The sequence below is a fragment of the Callithrix jacchus genome, chromosome 4 (assembly GCF_049354715.1).
Source record: "Callithrix jacchus isolate 240 chromosome 4, calJac240_pri, whole genome shotgun sequence".
Taxonomy (NCBI): Eukaryota; Metazoa; Chordata; class Mammalia; order Primates; family Cebidae; genus Callithrix; species Callithrix jacchus.
In genome coordinates this window covers 142,194,364-142,218,760 of record NC_133505.1, presented here as the reverse complement: position 1 = coordinate 142,218,760, position 24,397 = coordinate 142,194,364, and the positions used below count along the sequence as shown (strand labels likewise).

The window sequence follows — 24,397 nt, the reverse complement described above, 5'->3', positions numbered from 1 at the left end:
TATTTCACCTTCATTTTTGCAAGGAGCCCCATTGACAGATTAATCCATTCATGAGGGCAAAGTCCACATGACTCAGTCACCACCCAAAAGCCCCAACTCTCAACACTGCCAAATCAAGGACTAAATTTCAACATGAGATTTTGAGAGGACAAACATTCAAACCATAAGACCAACATAGCACGAAGTATGGGAGGAAATAAATAGAAGTATACTTTTGTAAGTATCTTTCTTCTTTTTTTTTTTTTCAAGACAGGGTCCTGTGCTCGCTTTGGCAGCACATATATTAAAATTGGAAAGATAAGAGAAGATTAGCATGGCCCCTGCACAAGGATGACACACAAATTCATGAAGTATTCCATATTAAAAAAAAAAAATTAAAAAAGAAAAAGACAGGATCTCACTTTGTCATTCAGGCTAGAGTGCAATGATGAGATCACAGCTCACTGCAGCCCTGACCTCCTGGGTTCAAGCAATCCTTCTGCCTCTGCACCCTCAGTAGCCAGGACTACAGGTGCATACCAGCATATTCAGCTAATTTTTGTTTTTTCTTTAGAGACAGTCTCACTGTGTTGCCCAGGCTGGTCTCGAACTTCTGGGTCCATGTGATCTTTCTGCCTTGGGCTCCCAAAGTTCTGCAATTATAGGCATGAACCACCATGCTTGGCTAAATTTCTTAAAATATATGTGAAGTGGCATTATTTAATGGTAGGAAATTGTATTAGTTTGCTTTCACACTGCTATGAAGAGCTAACAGAGAGTGGGTAATTTATGAAGAAAAGAGATTGAGTCACCTCGCAGTTCAGCAGGCTGTATGGGGGGACATGACTGGGGAGGCCTCTGGACACTACAATCATGGTGGAAAGGGAAGCAGGCACAGTCTTCACATGGCCAAAGCTGGAGAGAGAACAAGCAAAGTGAGAAGTTCTACACACTTTCAAACAACAAGATCTCAGGAGAACTCACGAGAACAGCAAGGGGGAAGTCTGCCCCCATGATTGAGTCACCTCCCACCAGGTCCCTCTTTCAACTTGTGGAGGTAATGCAATATGAGATTTGGGTGGAAACACAGAGCCAAACCATATCACTCCACCCCTGACCCCTCCCAAATCTCATGTCCTTCTTACATTTCAAAACACAATCATACTTTCTCAACAGTTCCCCAAGTCTTAACTCATTTCAGCATTAACCCAAAGTCCACAGTCCAAAATCTCATCTGACAAAAGGCAAGTCTCTTCCATCTATGAACGTGTAAAATAAAAAGTCAGTTACTTCCAAGATACAGTGGGGGGACAGGTATTGGGTAAATGCTCCCATTCCAAAAGTGCGAAGTTGGCCATAACAAAGTGTCTACAGGCCCCATGTAAGTAAAGAGCCCAGTAGGGCAGTCATTAAATTTTAAAGTTTAAAAATCTCCTTTGACTCCATGCCTTACTTCTAAACCACATTGACGCAAGGGGTAGGCTCCCAAGGCCTTGGGCAGCTCCACCCTGTGGCTCTGCAGGGTACAACCCCTGAGGCTGTTTTCACCAGCTGGCATTGAGTGCCTGTGGCTTTTCCAGGTGCATGGTGCAAACTATCTAAGGTCTGGAGGGCAGTGTCCCTCTTCTCACTCTGCTATGTAGTGCCACAGTGGAGACTCCGTGTGGGGGCTCCAGCCCCACATTTCCCTTCTTCACTGCCCTAGGAGAGGTTCACCATGAGGGTTCCACCCCTGCAGTGGACTTATAACATCCAAGAATTTCCATACATCCTCTGAAGTCTAGGCAGAGGTTCCCAAATCTCAGCTCTTTTCTTCTGCACACCCACAGACTCAATACAGCACGGAAGCTGCCAAGACTTGGGGCTTTCACCTTCTGAACTAATAGCCCAAGCTTTATCTTGGCCCCTTTTAGCCATGGCTGGAGCTGAAGCAGCTGGGACCCAGGGCGCCATGTCTCAAGGCTGCACAGAGCAAGAAGGCCCTGGGCCTGGTCCATGAAACTGTTTTGTCCCTCCTAGGCCTCCAGGCCTCTGAAATGCCCTGAAGGCATTTTCCCCATTGTCTATGCTGTTAACATTTGTTTTCTCTTTACTTATGCAAATTTCTGCAGCCTTGAATTCCTCCTCAGAAAATTGGTTTTTCTTTTTAACCTCATGGTCAGGCTGCAAATTTCCCAAACTTTTGTGCTCTGCTTTCCTTTTAAATATAAGTTCCTGCTTCAGGTCATTTCTTTCTTTATGCAAATGAACATAGTCTTTTAGATGCAACCAGGTCACATCTTGAACACTTTACTGTTTAGACATTTCTTCCACCGCATACCCGAATCATCTCTCTCAAGTTCAGTGTTCTACGTATCTCTAGAGCAGGGGCACAACGCTGCCAATCTCTGCTAAAGCATAGCAAGAGTGGCCTTTACTCCAGTTCCCAATAAGTTCCTCATCTCCATCTGAGACCTTGTCAGCCTGGCCATCTCTGTTCATGTTAGTATCTGCATTTTGGACATAACCATTCAACAAATCTGTGTGAAGTTTCAGACTGCTTTCTTCTTCTGAGCCCTTCAGACGGTTCCAACTTTTGCCTGTTAACCAGTTCCAAAGTTGCTTCCACATTTTTAGGTATCTTTATAGTAATGCCCCACTTCTCTGGTACCAATTTTCATATAGTTTGTTCTCAAACAAGAACAAGAACTACCTGAGGCTGGGCGCCGTGGCTCATGCCTGTGATCCTAGCACTTTGGGAGGCCAAGGTGGGTAGATCACCTGAGGTCAGGAGTTTGAGACCAGCCTGGCCAACATGGTGAAACTCTGTCTCTACTAAAAATAAAAAATTAGTCTCAGCTACTCAGGAGACTGAGGCAGGAGAACCACTTGAATCCGGGAGGTGGAGGCTGTAGTGAGCCAACATCATGCCACTGCACTCCAGCCTGGGCAACAGAGTGGAGACTAGGTAATTTATGAGAAAAGAGGTTTGATTGACTCACAGTTCAACAGGCTGTATGGGAGGCATGGCTGGGGAGACCTTAGGAAGTTTACAATCATGGTAGAAGGTGAAGGGAAAGCAGGCATGAACTTCACATGGCCAGAGCAGGAGAGAGAGAGAGTGCAAAGGAGGATGTGCTGCACGCTTTCAGACAACCAGATCTTGTGAGAACTCCATCATGAAAACAGCAAGAGGGCTATCTGCCCCCATGATTCAGTCACCTCCCACCAGACCCTTCCTTCAACATGTGGAAATGATAATTCAGTGTGAGATTTGGGTGGGGACGCAGAGCCAAACAATATCAGCAACAATAAACTAAATATGTGTATTATAAAACTTAGAGTCTTCATAATTTTTTTAAAAAGGATAGCTAAAAAGCCAATAATGATGCAGTGGAATCACAAAAACTGTTGAGAAAGACAGCTGGAAAAGAAGACAAAGAGACAACAAATAAGATAAATGGAAAGGAAATAATAGAATGGTATATTTAAACTTAGCAATAAAAAGAATAATTTAAATGTGGATGGTTCAGACAGACCCAATAAAAATAGAAAGTGTCAGATTGGCAAATAAGCCCCAACTATATGTGGAGTATAAGAAACTTGCTTTGAATATAAGGGCATAGATAGATTAATATTTAAAGGATGGAAACATATACCATGCTAACACCAATAAAAGGAAAACTGGAGTTGTTATATTGATATCAGAGAAAGTATATTTTAGAATAAAGAATATTGCCAAGGGTGAAAAGGAATCGTTTTTCATGATAAAGGTGTCAGTGTCAAGGATATAACTGAATATGTATGAACCTCATAACAAAACTTCAAAATATGCCAAGCAAAAACTTACAGAAATGAAATGAAAAATTAAAAATTCATCAATCACAGTTAGATATGTTAGTATCCTCTCCCAGAAATTAATATAACAAGTAGTCAAAAAATCAATAAGAATGTAGATTTCAATAACATCAACAAATTTGACTTGAGTTTTATGAGAACATTGTACCCAACAATCAGTACTCATTGTTTTCTAGTGCATATTGAATATTCACCGAGACAGACATCATTCTGGGCCATAAAGCAAGCTACATAGCTTTATTTTATATATACAATTTTAAAATAATACAAAGTATTTTCTTAGGCCACAACAGAATCAAACTAGAAATAATTAACCAAAAGTTATCTGCAATATCTCCAAATATTTGGAAATTCAATAAGACTTCAGATAAATATATTGAAGAAGAAAACACAAAATAAATTAGAAAATATTTTGAAGTAACTAAAAATTATGGAATACTGCTGAAGCATTACTTAGAAGGAAACTTGTAGCATTATATTAAAAAGGAGGACTGGTCTGAGATCCATCATTGAAGCTTTCACCTTAAAAAAGTATGAAGAACGAATTAGACAAAATAAACACAGGACAGAAATAAGAGTATAAAACAGTAAAATAGAAAATCTCAGTAAATCCAAATGCAGTTTTTTTAAAAGAGAATAAAGTTGATTATAATATGTGTCAATTGAGGGTTTCCATGGACCACCCCCAGGCTTGATAATTCAGTAGAGAGACTCACAGGACTCAAAAGCTCTTATACATACACCATTTATTACAGCAAAAGGATACAGATTAAAATCAGCAAAGGGAAAAGGTGCATGGGACACAGCCCAGGAGAAACAGGTGCAAGCTTTCAGGTGCACCCTCCTAGTAGAGTTGCAAGGGATTCACTTAATTCCACCAACAATGTGACAAAATGTGCAAAGTATTGCCATCCAGGGAAGCTCACCCAAGACTTGATGTTCATGATTTTGTGTAGAGGGCTGTGTGGGTTTTGTGTTGAGGCAGCACATTCACTGTCTATGTGACTGACCTTAGCTGTTTAGATTCCAAACCCCCAGAGCAAAAACACTTGTTCACCATAAATCACATTGCTAACATAAGCTTTCTGGTGAAACTTTTAGTATGGCCCAAGGCTTCAGTCATTTAGAAGCACTCTTAACAAGCACAACATTTCAAGGACTGGTCCTAAAAGTAGGTCTGTCTTGGGATTTGCAGCTTTTTAGCAACCCAGGCCCATGAATTAACTTTTTTCTGTACTATCTGTAACCAGGCTGATCAGGAAACAAGGAAAGAAGATGCAAATTGCCAATATCAGGATTGTAAGAGGGTATTCACTGTAGAAGCTACAGACCTTAAAAGGATTATAAGAGTATTATGAGTAACTTTACGACAATAAATTTCGCAGTTTAGATGAAATGTATAAATTACCTGAAGGGCACAAACTACTGAAGCTCACTCAAAAGGAAATAGGTAACTTGAACATTATATATCTTTTTTAAAAATGGAATCTGTAGTTAAAAATTTTGTCAAAGAAAAGTGCTCCCAGGTGGCTTCATTAGTAACTTTTCCCAAACATTTGATGAAAAAATAATGCCAGTTCTATATAAACTCTTCCAGACTACAAAATAAGAGGGGATCCTTGTCCACTCCTTTTTGTGGGCAGTAATTACACTGCTGCCAAAACCAGACAAAGAAAAATACAGTCAAAAATCTTTTTTGAAAATAGATGGCAAACATCTTCAACAAAATATTAGGAAATCAATATTATAAAAAGGATAATACAACATGTCTAGTTGGAGTTTATGTCAGGAAAATACTGTCAGTTCAACTTTAGAAAAAGCATTCACTGTAATTCACCATATCCAAAGATTGAATTAGAAACCATGTGATTATTTCAATAAATGGAGAAAAAAGACTTGACATTTATTACCCATTCCTGATAACTCTTAAACCAACAATAGGTGGGACTTGTCTGAAGGTAATGAGTTATCTCAATGGATTGTTCACAGTCAGGTACAGATTGAACTCCTTGTTCTACTCATATTGTGAGTACTGCATTTGACTAGTCTGAAAAACAAACAAAACAAAAAGAATAGATATTAACTTCCTCCACCTAATAAAGGGTGTCTAAAAATCCACAGCTAGCATCATGCTTAATGGCACAAAACTGAATGCTTTTGCTCTAAGACTGAACATAAGTCAGTCACTTTTTATTCACAATTGTATTGGAGACCTTGATAAATGCAGTAATGCAAGTTTTAAAGGCATGCAGATTGTAAAGGAAGAAGTAAACTATATATTCACAGATGATGTAATTGTCTATGTTAATATCCCCAAAAATCTTTCAAAAGTGCTGCTAGAGTTACAGATCCTTCTTATGATGGGATTATGTCCTTTGTATCATAAGTTGAAAGTATCATAAGTTGAAAATATATTTAATACACCTAACCAACTAAGCGTCATAGCTTGGCCTAGTCTACCTTAAGTATGCTCAGAACATTAACATTAGCCTACAGTTGTACAAAATTAATACTAAGCCTATTTTGTATGATATGTTGAATATCTCATATAATTTATTACATGTTGTCCTGAAAGTGAAGAACAGAATGATCTTATAATACTTGGAAGTATGGCTTCTACTGAATGTGTGTTTTTTATGTACCATCATAAAATTTTTAAAAAAATCTTAAGTTGAACCATCATAAATAGAACCATTGCGATTCAGTGACCATCTGTATTAGGGAGTTTAGCGGAGTATATGGTCAATGTGTAAAAACCAATTGTATTTCTATACCAGTAATGAATCATTTGAAATTAAATTTTTAAATAATTTATAATAGCAAAAATAATTGTAGCATTCAGGGATAAATTTACCAAAAATGTGCAAGACCTATACACTAAACTGCTCAAAGTGCTGAAAATGAAGACTTACCTAAATAGATGTTCGTGTTCTTGGATCAGAAGAATAAACAGTATCAAATGTCCATTCTCTGCCAAATGATCTGTTGATTTAATTCAGTTCTAATCAATATGGCAGGAGACTTTTTCTCCTGAAAATATAAGTGAGAAATAGACAAATCAGCAAATACAGTTAGATAAGTCAGTATCCTCTTTCAGAAATTAATAGAACAGGTAGTCAAAAAAATCAGAAATTCATTTGGAAAGGTAAACAGTAGACCTAAAATAGCCAAAACAATTTTGAAAAAGAAGAACAAAGTTGGAATTACGCTTTCTGATTGAAAACTCATTATAAAGCTATAGTAGTCAAGACAGTCTGGTATAATCATAAAGACAGGAATATAAATCAGTAGAGCAGAATAGGGTATGAAAATAGATTCAAATATATATGTTCAATTGACTCTTGACAAAGTTGTCAAGGTAATTCACTAAAGGAAAGGATAATCTTTTCAACAGATGGTCCTGGAACAATCAGATATTCACATATAATAAACGTGGGACCATGTTGTATTTAGAAATTAGCAAGAAGTAGATCAAGGACATATATAAGAGCTAAACTGTATACCTTACAAGAGAAACAGGGTAAAACCTTTGTAACCTTGGGTTAAGCAAGATTCCTCAGGATACAAAAACATGAACCATAAAAGAAGAAAGGGCTAAATTGGACTTTGTGAACATTGAAAACATTGCTATGAAAATGAAAATGTTTTATAGCTATAGGTTTGAATAAAGTACTCTTAAAGCACTATCTGATAAGATGTATCTAGAATATTTTGTTTTTTTTTTTTGAGACAGAGTTTCACTCTTGTTACCCAGGCTGGAGTGCAATGGCAAGATCTCGGCTCACCACAACATCCGCCTCCTGGGTTCAGGCAATTCTCCTGCCTCAGCCTCCCGAGTAGCTGGGATTACAGGCGCGCACCACCATGCCCAGCTAATTTTTTGTATTTTTAGTAGAGATGGGGTTTCACCATGTTGACCAGGATGGTCTCGATCTCTCGTGATCCACCCGCCTCGGCCTCCCAAAGTGCTGGGATTACAGGCTCGAGCCACCGCGCCTGGCCTAGAATATTTTAAGAGCACTTACAGCTCACTGATATGAAAACGAACAACATAATAAAAATGAGCAAAAGATTTGGACACTTAACCAAAGAAGAGCTATAGATAGCAAATAAAGACATGTAAAGATTCTTGTTGTCATGGTAATTATGAAAATGCAGTTTAAAACAATATTGAGGTACCTTTGCACACCTATCACAACAGCTGCAAAACAAAAATTGACAGTATTAACTGCAGACAAGGATATCAAGTAACTGGAACTCTTAGAAGTTGCTGATAGAACTACAAAATAGTACAGCCAGTTTGAAAAGCTGTTTGGCAATTATTTAATAAGTTAAATATCTCCTTACCATATAGCACACCAATTCCACTTGTGGGTATTTTCCCAAGAGAAGCGAAAACATACCTAATACTAACACAAAACTGGAAATAATTTACGTCTATTAATTGGTATATGGAGAAACAAAATGTGGCATATAACTGTACAGTGGAATACTATTCTACAAAAAAGGAATAAACTGCTATAAATACAGCAACATGGATGAATACAAAAAGCTTTGTGCTGGATGAAGGAAGCCAGATCTAAAAGGCTATATAGATGGTATAATTTCATTTATGTGGAAGTCTAGACAAGGCAAAGCTATTGTGATACCAGATCAGTGGTTGAGTGGGGTAGGGGATGAAGGGAAGGCATTGACTCTGTAAAAGGGCATGTAGAATGATGAAAACTATTAATGTCATGATTATGGTTGTGGTCACATGACTGTATACATTTGCCAAAATACATTTATTTATGCACTTAAAATTGGTGAGTTTTATTGTATGTAAGCTGTATCTTAATAAAACTGATTTTAATAGACAAACCAAAGCAAAAAAACTTGAATGGTTTAAAGAGGTAAAAGGTAGGCAAAGATATAATAGGAAGATGAACAAATGTATTTGGGACGTTTCAAAATTCAAACATAATTTGATCCATGAAACTGTTAAATTCCACAAAGCATACTTTTTATTTAAGTGCTAGTAGTGTACAACTAGAAATTAACAAACTTTTATAATTTACAAACTATGGAATTTATCCCATAAAGCTGTTAGAGGGTCAAAGGAAATCAAAACTGCAAAACAGCCTATTTAAAAAGTAATAAAAATGTTAATATAATCCTATGAAATGTAGAGATGCTACTGAAGATACTCTGGGAACTTTATTCACTGCAATATTTAAAAAAACAAAGGAAAAGAGAAATTAATAATAAATATGAAGTCATAAAATTAATGTTTTTAGTACAAAGACTGACAGATCAATAGTAAATAAATCGAAAACTGAGCCTCTTCCGACTAGCTTGCCGGGAGTTTCAATTTTAATTTTTTTTCCTTGAGACCATAAATATTTCTTATATTTCTAATTCTTGGTTAGCTCTTTTGCTAATTATTTTCTTCATAGGTGTCCTCACAATTTATATATATTAGTGCTACCTTACTGGTACTCACTAAAAAGTTAGAAAAATTTGCATGTGCCCATTTTAACATAATGGAAATTCAAGGTTATTGAGGTATGACTAAATTCATAGAAAGAAAACAAAAAGAAGATTTTGAAAAAAATAGCAATTTTTAAATATTTTAAGTTTGGGGTACATGTGCAGGACTTGCAAGTTTATTACATAGGTAAACCTGTGCCATGGTGGTTTGCTGCACCTATCAATCCATCACCTAGGTATTAAGCCCTATCAATTAGCTATTTATCCTGATGCTCTCCCTCCCCTGACCTCCCTGGCAGGCCCCAGTATTTGTTGTTCCTCTCCCTGTGTCCATGTCTTCTCACTGTTCCGCTTTCACAACATGCAGTGTTTGGTTTTCTGTTCCTGAGTGAGTTTGCCGAGGATGATGGCTTCCAGCATCATCCATGTCTCTGCAAAGGACATGAACTTTTTACTTTTTATGGCTGCCTAGTATTCCTTGGTGTATATGTGCCACATTTTCTTTATCCAGTTTATCATCAGTGGTCATTTGGGTTAATTCCATCTCTTTGCTATTGTGAATAGTGCTGCAGTGAACATCCGTATTCATGTACCTTTACAATAGAATGATTTATATTCCTTTGGGTATATACCCAGTAATGGGATTCCTGGGTCAAATGGGATTGCTGGTTCTAGGTCTCTGAGGAATCACCAGTGTCTTCCACAATGGTTGAACTAATTTACATTCCCACCAGCAGTATAAAAGCATTCCTATTTATCCACAGCCTCACCAGCATCTGTTGTTTCTTGATTTTTTAATAATTGCTGTTCTGACTGGTGTGAGATGGTATCTCACTGGGGTTTTGATTTGCATTTCTCTAATGATCAGTGATGTGGACCTTTTTTTCATACGTTTGTTGGCCACGTAAATGTCAATTTTTGCTTTTATTGCAATTGCTGTTGACATTTTTGTCATGAAATCTTTACCTGTGCCTATGTCCTGAATGGTATTGTCTAGATTTTCTTCTAAGGTTTTTATAGTTTTGGGTTTTACATTTAAGTGTTTAATCTGTCTTGAGGTTTTGAGTTAATTTTTGTATAAAGAATAAGGAAGGGGTCCAGTTTCAGTTTTCTGCATATGGCTAACCAGTTTTCCTAGCACCATTTATTAAATAGGGAATTCTTTCCCTATTGCATGTTTTTGTCAGGTTTGTCAAATATAAGATAGTTGATGTGTAGTCTTATTTCTGAGATCGTATTTCTGTTCCATTGGTCTATATGTCTGTTTTTTTACCTGTACCATGCTGTTTTGTTTACTCTAGTATGGTTTGAAGTCCGGTACTGTGATGCCTCCAGCTTTGTTCTTTTTCTTGGGATTGTCTTGGCTATCCAAGCTCGTTTTTATGGTTTCATATGAATTTTAAAGTAGTTTTTTCTAATTCTGTGAAGAATGTCAGTGGTAGTTTAATAAGAATAGCATTGAATCTGTAAATTACTTTGGATGGTATGGCTATGGGTTTGTCATCAATGGCTCTTATTTTGAGGTATGATCCATCAGTACCTTCTTTTATTGAGAGTTTTTAACATGAAGCCATGTTGAATTTTATCGAAGGCCTTTCCTGTGTCTATTGAGATAATCATGTGGTTTTTGTCTTTAGTTCTGTTTATGTGATGAATGATGTTTATTGATTTGCATATGTTGAACCAGCCTTGCATCCTGGGGATGAAGTTGACTTGATGGTGGTGGATAAGCTTTTTGATGTGCTGCTTGATTTGGTTGCCAGTATTTTATTGAGGATTTTTGCATCAATGTTCAGCAGGGATGTTGGCCTGGACTTTTCTTTCTTTGTTGTGCCTCTGCCAGGTTTTGATATCAGGATAGTGCTGGCCTCATAAAATGAGTTAGGAAGAAGTCCCTCCTTTTCAATTGTTTGGAATAATTTCAGTAGAAATAGTACCAGCTCCTTTTTGAACCTCTGGTAGAATTCAGCTGTAAATCCATCTGGTCCTGGGCTTTTTTTTGTTTGTTTGTTTGTAGGCTATATATTACTGCCTCAATTTCAGAACTTGTTATTAGTCTATTCAGGGATTCAACTTCTTTCTGGTTCAGTCTTGGGAGGGTGTATGTGTCCAGGAATTTATCCGTTTCTTCTAGATTTTCTAGTTTAATTGTATAGAGGTTTTTATAGTATTCCTGATGGGTATCTGCATTTCTGTGGGGTCAGTGGGGATACCCCCTCTATCATTTTTATTGTGTCTATTTGATTCTTCTCTTAAGTGATTCTTGTGCCTCGGCATCTCGAGTAGCTGGGATTACAGGTATGCATCATCATGGCTGGCTAATTTTTGCATTTTCAATAGAGATGGGCTTTCACCATACTGGCCAGGCTGTTATTGAACTCCTGACCTCAAGTGATCTGCCCGCCTTGGTCTCCCAAGTGGTGTGAGCCACCATGCCCAGCCTCACTGATTTTTTTGAAGGGTTTTTTGTATCTCTATATCCTTCATTTCTGCTCTGATCTTGGTTATTTCTTGTCTTCTGCTAGCTTTGGGGTTTGGTTTTTTGTTTTATGGGTTTTTTTTTTTAATATTCTGGGTTTCTTTCTCTTTCTTTCTTTCTTTCCTTCTTTCTTTCTTTCTTTCTTTCTTTCTTCTGTTTTAAATTAAATATTGCTTCTAAAACAGTACATGTGTTTTTTTTAAAAAAGGAAAGGTTGTTTTTATTAGATTTTATTAGTGAAGATTTTTTTGGAGGATATGGCATCATAATTTACCCGCAAAGAACAGATCGAATTTGGAAGTATGTTTTAGATTAACAAAAGAATGGTCAAATCTTAGATATGTATTGGGATACTAGCTCTTTCAGCATTTTAAAAATCACCTTTCCATATACATTGGATGCTTTCTAACTACGTTTAAAATATAGGGAGTTTCAAAAATCAAACTCCAGTATGTATTGGTAAGTTTATTCATTTCTGGCACATTTTTTCATTTTGATTTTAGGTTCATCTTGTAGCATCGAATGTTAACATGTAACATCCGTACATCATATGTAACATTCTGCACTACAAAATGAATCCAGAGTGTTAATCCAAAATGTTAATCTGAAGTTACATTCAGAGATTATTAATGAAATTCTGGAAGCATAAATTATGAGAGTACATATCAAATACTCTAAAATAATATGACTGTATCCAGGTAAAAAAATAATCTTCCCAAGAATTTCACATTGTTGAACATTAACTGTGGGCTTTTCTTTATATAACTAATCTATGCTTAGCTGAAACTTTGTTATTATGTCTTCTTTTTTTTAGCCTGGCACTATTAGAAGCAATCTTCACTATATTAAAGAAACTACAAGTGATGATGTAAGTACTGCTAACACTAACAGCCAGAACAAGAGCATGAGAGTCATTAAAAACAAACTGAAGAATACACCACAGTGGTTTTTGTCCATTCTGTTTTTCAACACATCTGTTAAACTTATATATGATTCAGAATTTTAATATCAGCAGTTGGGTTTTTTTGGTCCAGTATGCTTTTGGATTTCTTAATTATACTTATTTTAAATTCTTATTTGTGATATTTATTTTCCTTTGGTGTTCGTTTATTTACTGTATTTGATTTGATGGCTTTCCTTCATTGTGCTACCTTCCTTTAGTATTTGTTAATTTTCAGTTCTCAAGTCATCTTTATATTTGAGACTCTCTCTTCTCTTGATTGTTGGTTGTTTTTAACATATGTACCTCTGTAGTTTATGGGAATTGTACCTACCTGACGCTTACTGCCCCTTCTCTCTGTGCTCAGCTGCTTAATCCCGTGGGTGAAAGTCAACACAAATGGAGGTGGGAAACAGCTGTTCATCCCAGCTCCTTGATTGGTCATCCCCTGGCTTATCCCCTCCTCCTCCTTATATTACCTGACTCTGACTCACCGATTTTTTTCTATTAAAAATATATCTCATTTTAAATAATTTTAATTGGGGAAAGAGGTACAAGATTGTGCTTAGTCTGTCATTTAACTTAATATGTAATATTTAGCAGCCTTTTAGTGATATACTTGGATTAACTGCAGGGTGATCTTAGAGCTGTAGACTTTTGGTTTTAGAGTGTAATTATGAAGCAACATAAGTGACCCATGTATATTTCCTATTGGGTTACCTGAAATGTCACATTCAATGGCTCTTTTAGCAGTTTCTCAAATATCTATTAATTATGTTAGAGTGTAGATCACGAAGAAAATATGTATAAGGAAAATAGCATTTGAGATTTAAGCAATTAATTCACTTCCTAAAGGCCTTTACTTTTTTCCTATGTCAATTAACTCATTTAATCTGAAGTTACATTCAGAGATTATTAATGAAATTCTGGAAGCATAGATTGTGAGAGTACTCATCAAATGCTCTAAAATAGTGTCACTGTGTCCGGGTAAAAAAGAACTAAACAATCCTCCCAATAATTCCACATTGTCAAACATTAATTAGTTGGTTTTTCTTTATATAACTAATCTATGCATATCTGAAACTTTGTTATCGTGTCTTCTTTTGGTAGCCTGACACTATTAGAAGCAATCTTCACCATATTAAAGAAACTCCAAGTGATGATGTAAGTGCTAGTAACACTAGCAACCTGAAGAAGAACATGAGAGTCACTAAAAACAAGTTGAGGAATACACAGTCAGCAACTGAAAATCCTAATGGTAATGTTAGTGTAGAGGAAGACAGACAAGGAAAGCCAAATAAAAAGGTGATAAAGACGGGGCCCCAGTTCACTACACAAGACATGAAACCAGAAACTCCTGAGAAGAGGGTTGATTCTACATACCAGAAAGCACATACAAAGCCGCAACCAGGTGTTGATCATCAGAAAAATGAGAAGGCAAATGAGGAAAAAGAAAAGAATGATTTAGAAGAGGATGAAGAACTCATGCAAGCATATCAATGCCATGTAACTGAAGAAATGGCAAAGGAGATTAAGAAGAAAATAAGAAAGAAACTGAAAGAACAGTTGACTTACTTTCCCTCAGATACTTTACTCCACGAAGACAAATTGAGCAGTGAAAAAGGAAAAAAGAAAAGTAAGAACGTTCCTAAAGCTGAAACAAGGTATTTTTACATTGACAAATGTCAAATATCCTCTTAGAAAAGCACTCTGTTACTTTCAGGTTTTGAATATTATTTGTGATTTAACTAAGAAAACTCTTAGACTTTTTATTTGGAAATACTGCCACTAAGATAATAACCACTAACTTTTACATAACACCTTACTGTGTACTAAATGCTTCACAAGAATTAACTTACTTCTTATGAAAGTCATCTTCATCCTATTTTGCTGATGAGGAAACTAAAGTACAGAACTAGTAAGAGGCTTGTCTCTACCCTGAACTATTCACTTACATCTGCTTTCAAAGTAATAGAAACCTCATTACTTCCCCTTTTTGGAGTTACAAATGCCTGTTTGGGTATATAAATGACAGATTTTTTTCTTAAACAACACTAGCTCATTGTAGAAAAACTATTTAAAGATAATCACCATTGGCAATTTGGTATTCTAATCTTTTTCTCTATATGATGGTTATATATGTATGTTCTTGTATATAGGGTGTGAGTGTAAGTGAACATATACATATTTATATGTTCTCTACTTGGAGAAAACAGTAAGATAAAAATGTCTTTTAACTGCTATAATTAACTTTGGTCCCCCCTGCAGTTTTCCTTTAGAGAAACAACTTGATGTGGGAAAATTCTATATGTGATTATCCCTTGGCAGTCAGGATCAATTTCCCCTAAAGCCCTTAGCTAAAAATAATTCCCCTCTTTTTAAAAGCTAGGTGACCAGTAGTAACAAAGATACAGCAAACTAGGTTGCTGCAGGGACATGATAATATATATTAGTTATCTGTTGCTCTATTTAAGAGATTATTCCTGTAATCCCAGCACTTTGGGAGGATGAGGCAGGTGGATCACAATGTCAAGAGATTGAGACCATCCTGGCCAACATGGTGAAACCGCATCTCTACCAGCAGTACAAAAATTAGCTTGGCATGGTGGCACGTGCCTTTAGTCACAGCTACTTGAGAGGTGAGGCAGCAGAATTGCATGAACCCAGGAGGCAGAGGTTGCAGTGAGCCAAGATTGTACCACTACACTCCAGCCTGGTGACAGAGCAAGACTCCTTCTCAAAAAAAGAAAAGATTATCCCAGAATTTAGCAGGTTAGGACAACAAGCATTTATTGTCTCACAGTTTCTGTGGGCCAGCAATCTGGGAGTGACTTTGCTGGGTGTCTCTGTCAATCACAGGTTACAATCAGGATGTTAGCCAGGACAGAAGTCACCTCAGGCCTTGACTTGGGAAGGATCTGTCAAGTGACATAGCTGTTAGAAGGTCTTAGAAGATCCAGGTCTAAGCTCATTCATGTGGCTGTTGGTAGGCCTCAAGTCCTGACTGGCTTTGGGCCGGGTTCCTTGCCATGTGGACTTCTCCATGTAGTCTACTCACAACGTGGCCACTTGCTTCCCAGAGCAAGGACTCTGAGAAAGCGAGAGCAAGACAGAAGTCACAGCCTTTTTGGAACCTAATATTATAAGTGGCATTCATTACTTTTATCATATTCTGTCTGTTAGAAGTAGGTCACTAGGTTCAGCCCACATTCAAAGAGGATTACACAAAGACGTGAATGTGAAGAGGTGGGGATCGGTAAGGTCCATCTTAAAGGCTGCCTACCACAGTATACTATAAATCTTCCTTTTTTTCTCATAGCTACCACCTCTGTGATAGACTGGTAAGCCATAGGCAGTATGAACTAGGGTTAGCTCATGATTTTTAAATAACCCATGACAGTGGCATGCAAAGTGTAGCTGTTCTTTTTTTTTTTTTTGAGACGGTGTTTCTCTCTTGTTACCCAGGCTGGAGTACAGTGGCGCAATCTCGGCTCACCGCAACCTCCACCTCCTGGGTTCCGGCAATTCTCCTGCCTCAGCCTCCTTAGTAGCTGGGATTACAGGCACGCGCCACCATGCCCAGCTAATTTTTTGTATTTTTAGTAGAGACGGGGTTTCACCATGTTGACCAGGGTGGTCTTGATCTCTTGACCTCGTGATCCACCCGCCTCGGCCTCCCAAAGTGCTGGGATTACAGGCTTGAGCCACCGCGCCTGGCCCAGTTGTTCTTAATAGTGTTTGGCGAAGTGATCAAATAGAATGGCTTTCTGGAATGACTAATTTGAAATATTTCTCTACTCTTATTTTCCTCAACCCATTTGTTTTGAAAGATGACTAAAAATATTAGAAGTTAATTTTTTATTATTTAAATGCATATTTTTTACTTAATAAATTAAAATGTTAATAGACTGGTTTTTCTTTAAACTCAGTATGCTTCTGGGTTGCTACTTCTTACCATTTACTAGTTCATGTGGATGTAGACTTTAATTTTAGTAATAGCCTTCTGAAAATTTAGTGACTCACCAACCACTGGAAAATACAAGGAATTAATTTTTTCCTAGAAATTCCTGCCTGAGCAACATAGTGAAACTCCATCTCTACAAAAAGTACAAAAATTAGCCAGATGTTGTGGCATGTGCCTGTAGTTCCAACTATTTGGGAGGCAGAAGTAGGAGGACTGCTGGAGTCTAGGAGTTGAGGCTGCAGTGAGCTATGATTGTACCACTGCACTCCAGCTTGGGTGACAGAGCGAGAACATGTCTTATAAAAAAGAAATCAAAAGTTGTGCATGTGAAGCCTCTTGAAGACAGAACAAACCTAGAATACTTTTTATACCTTTAAATAAGTTAATTTAAAAATTCGTTGATTGATCATTTACTTGGCAGCAGGTGGGCATGGTTTGATAAGTCCTATGTAAAGAAAGATCAATTGCTCATAAAATATTGATACAATTTCCCTTTCCTTTGGGGTTTAGAGCTCAATTTTAGTTGAATCACGTAACTCTTCATGAAGTGTAAAATACTACCTATATTACCTATTTGACAGCTAACCATTCTAGTGTATAAGAAAATATATGTATCTCCTAAGAGAAAATAATAGTGATTTTAGGATTATCTTTGCTTTTATTCACTGTTCACTCTGTTGCATCATGAATAATAATAATTCTTATGATAACATATCTGTAATGGCTGATACTTGGATTATATTTGTAGTACATTGACCATCTCTGGTGACACAGTTGAAGGTGAACAAAAGAAGGAGTCTCCAGTTAGACCAGTTACTTCAGATTCTCATCAAGATGATGAAATAAGCTCAAAGGAACAAAACACAGAAGAAAGCATGGAAGATAATTCAAAACCCAAACCAAAAAAAACAAAAAAGAAGGCTAAAGCAGGTTTGTTATACAAATTAAGTGAAAAATTGTGTACCTTGCTAGAAATAACTTGATTCTAGAAATTTTAGTCCTTATAAACTAAAAGTGAAGGGAATACTTGAGAATAATCCAAAATAGAATATTTGGTACTTGTTCTTGGATTCATCTAGATTAAAACACGCATATATTTGTAGCTGTGGATCTCTGATGAGTTTGTATCACTAGAGTCTTCTCTGATTCTTTTTTTTTTTTGAGATGTAGTCTTGCTCATTTTCCCAGGCTGGAGTGCAGTGCCTGCCACAATCTCAGCTCACTGCAACCTCCACCTCCCAGGTTTAAGCAGTTCTCCTGCCTCAACCTCCCTAGTAGTTGGGACTACAAGTGTGACCACCACACCTGGCTAATTTTTGTATTTTTAGTAGAGATGAAGTTTCACCATTTGGGCCAGTCTGGTCTTGAACTCCTGACCTCAAGTGATCCATCTGCCTCTGCCTCCCAAAGTGCTGGATACAGGCATGAGCCACCATGCCTGGCCTTCTCTGATTCTTGACATACTTTAAATTCAACTCTAAAATGATAATGACTTTGTAGTTGCTATTGTAGCATAGAGGATTCTTCTTTAAACCACTGAGTTTATATCCTCTAAATGGTTAAGACTCGGTTCTTGAAAGCTATAAATGGTCAACAACCAATAAACATTTCTGATATTAAGGCTGCATCCTCTGTCAAACATGGTATCTTCCCGATTCCTCAGCCTAATACCACTTCTCTTTCCTTTCTCAACTTTCTCTTTCCCTTCTTGCTTTCTGTCTTCTCCTTTTTCTGTTTCTTTTCTCGTATTTTTCTTTACATATTCTTATCTACTTGTACATCCTTTTTTAGTCTTTCAGTTTCCATTTCATTGGCCAAAAATTGGGATCAAAATGGTCAATTTTAGATTTTAAATATATATACATAGAAAAGCCAGGCGCGGTGGCTCACGCCTGTAATCCTAGCATTTTTGGGAGGCTGAGGCGGGTGGATCATGAGGTCAAGAGATGGAGACCATCCTGGCCAACATGGTGAAACCCCGTCTCTACTAAAAATACAAAAAATTAGCTGGACATGGTGGCACATACCTGTAATCTCAGCTACTCAGGAGGCTGAGGCAGGAGAATTGCCTGAACCCAGGAGGCGGAGGTTGCAGTGAGCCGAGATTGCGCCATTGCATTCCAGCCTGGGTAACAAGAGCGAAATTCCATCTCAAAAAAAAGAAAAGCACTAAGCAGTATACTATTTTTATATGTTTATATGTATATATATTTTCATATATATGTAGCACTAAGTAGTATACTAGTTTTATATGTTTGTATGTATATATATTTTTATATATATGTAGCACTAAGCAGTATACTCATTATAAATGTTTTAAAGTTTTTTCACAAACTGAACATACCTATAAAATCATTATCCAAATTAAGAAACAGAACCTGATGAACACCCAGAAAAATCACCTTTCCCCTAGTTGCCCTACAGTAGTAAACACTACCTTGACATCTAACAGTTTACTTTTGCTTTTTTTTTTTACTTTAGTATGAATAGAATGATAAAAACTGTGCTCTTTGTTCCTGGCTTTTTTTACTCAATGTTACTTTTTGTATCATTTACACTACTGTCGCTTGCATACAGTTGAGCTTATTCATTCTTAGTTCTATTTTTGTATTATTTAGATATCCATTGTGTGAATATACCACAATTAATTTACCTATTTTATTGAGGCCATTTGAGTTGTTTCTAGTTTTAGGCAATTTTAAGTAAAACTGTAATTCACATTGCAGTCACGTATTTTGGTAAGCACATGCATACCTTTATCTTGGGCGTATTCTTAGGTGTAGAGTGCTATGCCATAGATTATGTATATTTTTTTTTAAATAATGACTTCCAGTTTTCCAAAGTTGATTTGCCAGTTGACACTAGCAGAGTTTGAGAGTTCCAGTCACTCCAGGTCTTTACCAACATGTGATACTGTTTTTTAAAGTTTTAGTCATTCTTAGGAGTGACTAAATTCCTCATTCTTGAGGAGTGTATAGGGATAGTTCATTTTGGTAACTTGTGGAGTGTCTTCGTGTTTATTACCTATTTGGATTTTGATATTTGTAAATATATTCAAGTCTTCTATGCATTTTTTAAAAAACAGAATGTCTTTTTCTAATTGATTTGTAGTGATAGTTTACATACCTAAATATGAGTCTATTCTCAGATATAAATACACATACACATATATATTGCAAATGTCTTTCTACTCTGGTTTGATTGTTTCTCTCTCATTGGTGTCTTTTGAAAAACAGAAATTTTTATATACTCCAGTTTATCTGTTTTTTTTTTCTTTGATGGTAAGTGCTCTCTGTAATTTAAGAAATCTTTCCCAAGTTCTAAGATGTTTTTCTAAAAGTTTTATTTTAAAAGTTTTACTTTTCACATTTAGATGTACAGTTCATCTGGAATTGGTTTTTATTTATGATAGGAAGCGCAGTGATCAAGATGTTTTTCCCATACGAATATATATTATAATTGATCCAGTACCATTTACTGAAGAGAGTGTCTTTTTCCCTCTGTGTTTCAGTGTCACTTTTCTCATAAATAACATGACTGTGTTATGTGTGGATCAGTTTTTGTAGTCTCTATTCTTTTACATCAGACAGTTTGTACCAATACCTCCATATCTAAATAGGTCTTGCTATTTAGTATTGTACTCTAGCTTTTTCCTTCTTCATCTGCATTGCCTCGGCAGTTCTTTATTCTGCCTTTCTGTATGGATTTTAGAAGCAGCTTCTCAATTCCCCCTCTTCCTTCCTACCCCCATCCTGTCCTGCAAGCTGTGATTTTGATCTAGACTGGGTGAATCTAAAGAGATTCGCAGAATAACAACTCTCTAAAGAGACTTAACATTTTTACAAAGTATTGATTCTTAGTCATTGAATTTGGCATGCACTTCAATTTATTTGTATCTTATTTAATATATCCCAGTAATATAAATTTCAGCATAATCTCTCCTTAGATTTGTTCCTAGGATTTTATGTTTCTTAATGATATTGTAAATGGCATTTAAAAATTTTTTTATTTGTTACTGGTACATATATGTAGAAATGTATTTGATTTAAAACTTTTTAGCATTGTATCCATTGATTTTGCTAAATTTACTTATTGCAAGAATTTATTTATTTGTTTTTGAGACAGGGTATCGCCCTGTCACTCAGGCTGGAGTGAAGTGGCATAATCTCAGCTCACTGCAGTTTCTACTTCCTAGGTTCAAGCGACCCTCCCACCTCAGTCTTTCAAGTAGCTGGGATTACAGGCATGCACCACCATGCCCAGATAATTTTTTATAGAGACAAGTTCTAACTATTTTTCAGGCTAGTCTCAAACTCCTGGGCTGAAGCAATTCTCCCACCTCAGCCTCCCAGAATGTTGGGATTACAGGTGTGAGCCATCACGGCCAACAGAGTTTATTCTTATATTGTTTTGATTTTTCTACATATAGAATCACATAATATGTTGTTAACAATCGTTTTATTGCTTCTTTTTCGATCCTATGCCTTAGTCATTTTTCTTGCCTTGATACAGATCAAGATTTAGCTTATTATCAGTCTTTTCCCTTTTTTTTTTAAACTTCTCTCCACTCTTTGATAGACTGTAGTTTTTGAGGGATATGTCTATTTAATTCACATTTTCAAATTTTGCATTTCTGTAGCATCTGAAAGGCTGTTCCATTTTTTTCGTTCATGGTATTGGCAGTTCGTTTTCTCTCAATTTCTTCATCAGTCTTGGGATTTTAAATTTGTGAGTCTTCAAAAACCAACCTTTAGCTTTAATTTTCTCTATCATACATTTATGTACTATTTTAGTGATTTTTTGTAACTGTATTATTTTCCTTTTTTGTACTTACTTGGGTTTGATTTGCTATTTATTTCTAGATTTATAAATTAGATTTTATAAGAAAGATTTCAGTCTTCTTTTATATGCATTTAAGACTTTTCATCTAAGTACTACTTTACCTGCGTCTCCAAAATTTTTAATATTGTGTATTTTTATTTAACACAAAATATTTTCTAATTTCCATTTTAATTGATCATGCATTATTTAGAGGTATGTTGCTTAGTTTCAGGCAGCAGATGCTTTTCTGGTTATCTTTTATTGGTTTCTGTCTTCCATTGTTGTCGGCTAACATGAATGATTTCAATCTTCTGAGTTTATTGAGGCCTTGCCTATGACCATTTTATGGTCAGATTTGGTAAGTATTCCATGCACACTTGAAAAGAATGCAATTTCTAATGTTGAGTGCAGTGTCCTCTGCATGTCAGTTAGGTCAAGTTTAATTGTCCTTATTTCTTATTAAATCTTTTAGTCTACTAATTCTATCAGCTATTGAGAGAAGTATTAAAATTTCCACTGTGATTTTGAGGTTATTTTTCTTCTACCTCCTGTCGTCACTTTTATCATTATGCAGCACCCTTCTTTATCTCTAATAATTCATAACCCTAAATAATTCTTTAGCCCTAAAATACAATGGGAGATTCAGTTTAGCCCTTCAGTGCTTTTCAACTTAGCCATTTAGTCTTCTGTCTCATGCAACTTCAAAATTTGGCAAATTCTTTGAGCAGGAGACTGGCTGTATGTTAGACATCCTTCTTCAGGTATCCACTTTTGTCACACTAGCCCCCATGCATGCCAAAATCTCTGCTGATTTCTCTGTCCCTCCGTAGCAACCTTCTGTCAGAAATCACACCTGGATTCTCAGCCTAGATTTGTGCCAGAATTGGTAGATGACCCAGGTGAAAAGTGACCTCTTGGTCCTTAATGTAAATTGACCACACTCTCCAGGGCATCATCTTTGCCTGTTTTGTTTCAGTCCGCTTCCCCTGGCAGGTCATGGTCTACTAGCACCACAAGCCTAGGAGTTTTTACTACCTCTCTAGCTTCTCTATAGCATCAGAATTCAGTGTTCTGAGAAAAATTGGTCATGTGTTTGAGGCTTCTCAAATCTCCAGTTTTATCATTTTAGTCCTGTGGAACCACTAAGTTTTGCTGATTTCTCATTCTCTTAGCAGGGACCTTCTGCCTAAGCCAAACCCTGATCTTCAGCCCCCATCTTGAATCAGCAAATGTCCCCAGAGGCAAAAACAGCTGCCAGTCCATCAGCTGACCTCTGACTGATTCTCCCTTTCTGGAATTTTAATCTGTCTAGTGTACCTTGTCTCAGTACTTTTCTGATGTCTTTAAAATTTAAAATAAGATTTTTATAATTGATTTGGCTTTTTCCAGTTGTTGATACTCAAAAGTGTTTACCTGCTGCATCTTATTGCATCCTACCTAGAAGTGGAAATTCTAGTTGGAAGTGTATTGAGTCATATATATTCCACTTAGAAAATACCTAGATAAAGTTACTTTCCTTTGACTCTCTCTGTGTGTGTGTGTGTGTGTGTGTGTGTGTGTGTGTGTGTGTTCCTACTACTTGTTAGGAAAAATATAAACAAAGATTTTGCACCCTATTTTTATTGCATTAGTAAATGTAGCATTTTACTTTCAGATTGTGGTTTGCTGTTGTCTGGCTTTTTCTTTTTTTCCCCTTGAAATTCCTTTGTTAACCAAGTGAAATCATCATAGATCTTAAAGATTAGGTTACATGTAAATACAACTATGGGAACAATTAATTATAACGTTGATTTTTTTTTTTTCCATGCATGTAGTTGCACATGATAACGAAGATGTTCATGGTGATGGTGTTCACAAAATCACAAGCCGAGATAGCCCAGTTTATCCCAAATGTTTGCTTGATGATGACCTTGTCCTGGGAGTTTACATTCATCGAACTGATAGACTTAAGTCAGATTTTATGATTTCTCACCCAATGGTAAAAATTCATGTGGTTGATGAGCATACTGGTCAATATGTCAAGAAAGACGATAGGTAATTTTTTTTAATTGCACAGCCAATTCTTGAAATTGAAAATGTCTGCAGTAGAAGTCTTTTATTTTGGCCTTGGTAGTTGAAAGTCAGTGGGAATAGAGTTATGGATTTGTATTAGAGAATAGTCTACTAGTTGTAGATGTTCATCAGTCATTGACATTAATCAGAATATTATAGAAGAAATGGAGAACATCTAATTCAGTAATTACTCTTTTTTTTTTTGAGACAGAGTCTCGCTCTGTTGCCCGGGCTGGAGTACAGTGGCACAATGTCGATTTTATTATAAACTCTTATAAAATTCTGAAGGAGTTATTTTGTCCCAGCTCTGTATGGCAAAGGCCTAATCATACTTCTTACTTTATATTTCTATAACAAAATAATCATGTGAAACCAATTGACAGTCCATTGTAAGATGGACTGTTACTTTTAAGTCTTTATTTCCAAGTTTCTAGATGGACAATCAAAGTAATTTTTCCTTTTGTATTATTATGGCTATTCATTATTTCTGATTGTCTCACCTTGTATACTACATGTTTTTTTCTCTCTCAAAATTATAAAAAAAATTAATGGAAATATCTTTTTTTTACCAGGAAACGGCCTGTTTCATCTTATTATGAAAAAGAGAATGTGGATTATATTCTTCCTATTATGTCCCAGCCATATGATTTTAAACAGTTAAAATCAATACTTCCAGAGTGGGAAGAACAAATTATATTTAATGAAAATTTTCCCTATTTGCTTCGAAATTCTGATGAGAGTCCTAAAGTCATCCTGTTCTTTGAGGTATGAATTGAATAGAGCAATTCGAATTAAATGTTAGTTAATATTTAATAGCATAAATATAATCTATTATTTTTAGTAGTCTAATGCAAAA

At 36.3% G+C, this 24,397-nt stretch overlaps 1 protein-coding gene and 1 non-coding gene across 46 annotated transcripts in view; both read left to right on the top strand.

Moving 5' to 3' along the window:
- Window positions 1-24,397, top strand: part of AHI1 (Abelson helper integration site 1) — a 239,998-nt gene that overhangs the window by 14,489 nt on the left and 201,112 nt on the right. For 40 of the 45 annotated variants that reach the window (XR_013534548.1, XR_013534547.1, XR_004742097.3 and 37 more), the window contains 5 exons: window positions 12,579-12,632; window positions 13,815-14,368; window positions 17,417-17,598; window positions 23,304-23,523; window positions 24,114-24,306. Coding sequence is in view for 42 of the 45 variants with exons in the window: in XM_035296764.3 (XP_035152655.3) it covers window positions 12,579-12,632; window positions 13,815-14,368; window positions 17,417-17,598; window positions 23,304-23,523; window positions 24,114-24,306 (1,203 nt within the window). In the remaining 3 variants the exon portion in view is untranslated. Of the gene's footprint in view, window positions 1-12,267; window positions 12,463-12,578; window positions 12,633-13,814; window positions 14,369-17,416; window positions 17,599-23,303; window positions 23,524-24,113; window positions 24,307-24,397 lie in introns of all 45 variants that reach the window. The other 5 variants (XM_078370121.1, XM_078370120.1, XM_078370119.1 and 2 more) reach the window with 1 other exon arrangement.
- Window positions 260-365, top strand: LOC118153249 (U6 spliceosomal RNA). The gene has a single exon (XR_004742506.1). It is a non-coding gene; the product is annotated as a U6 spliceosomal RNA (small nuclear RNA).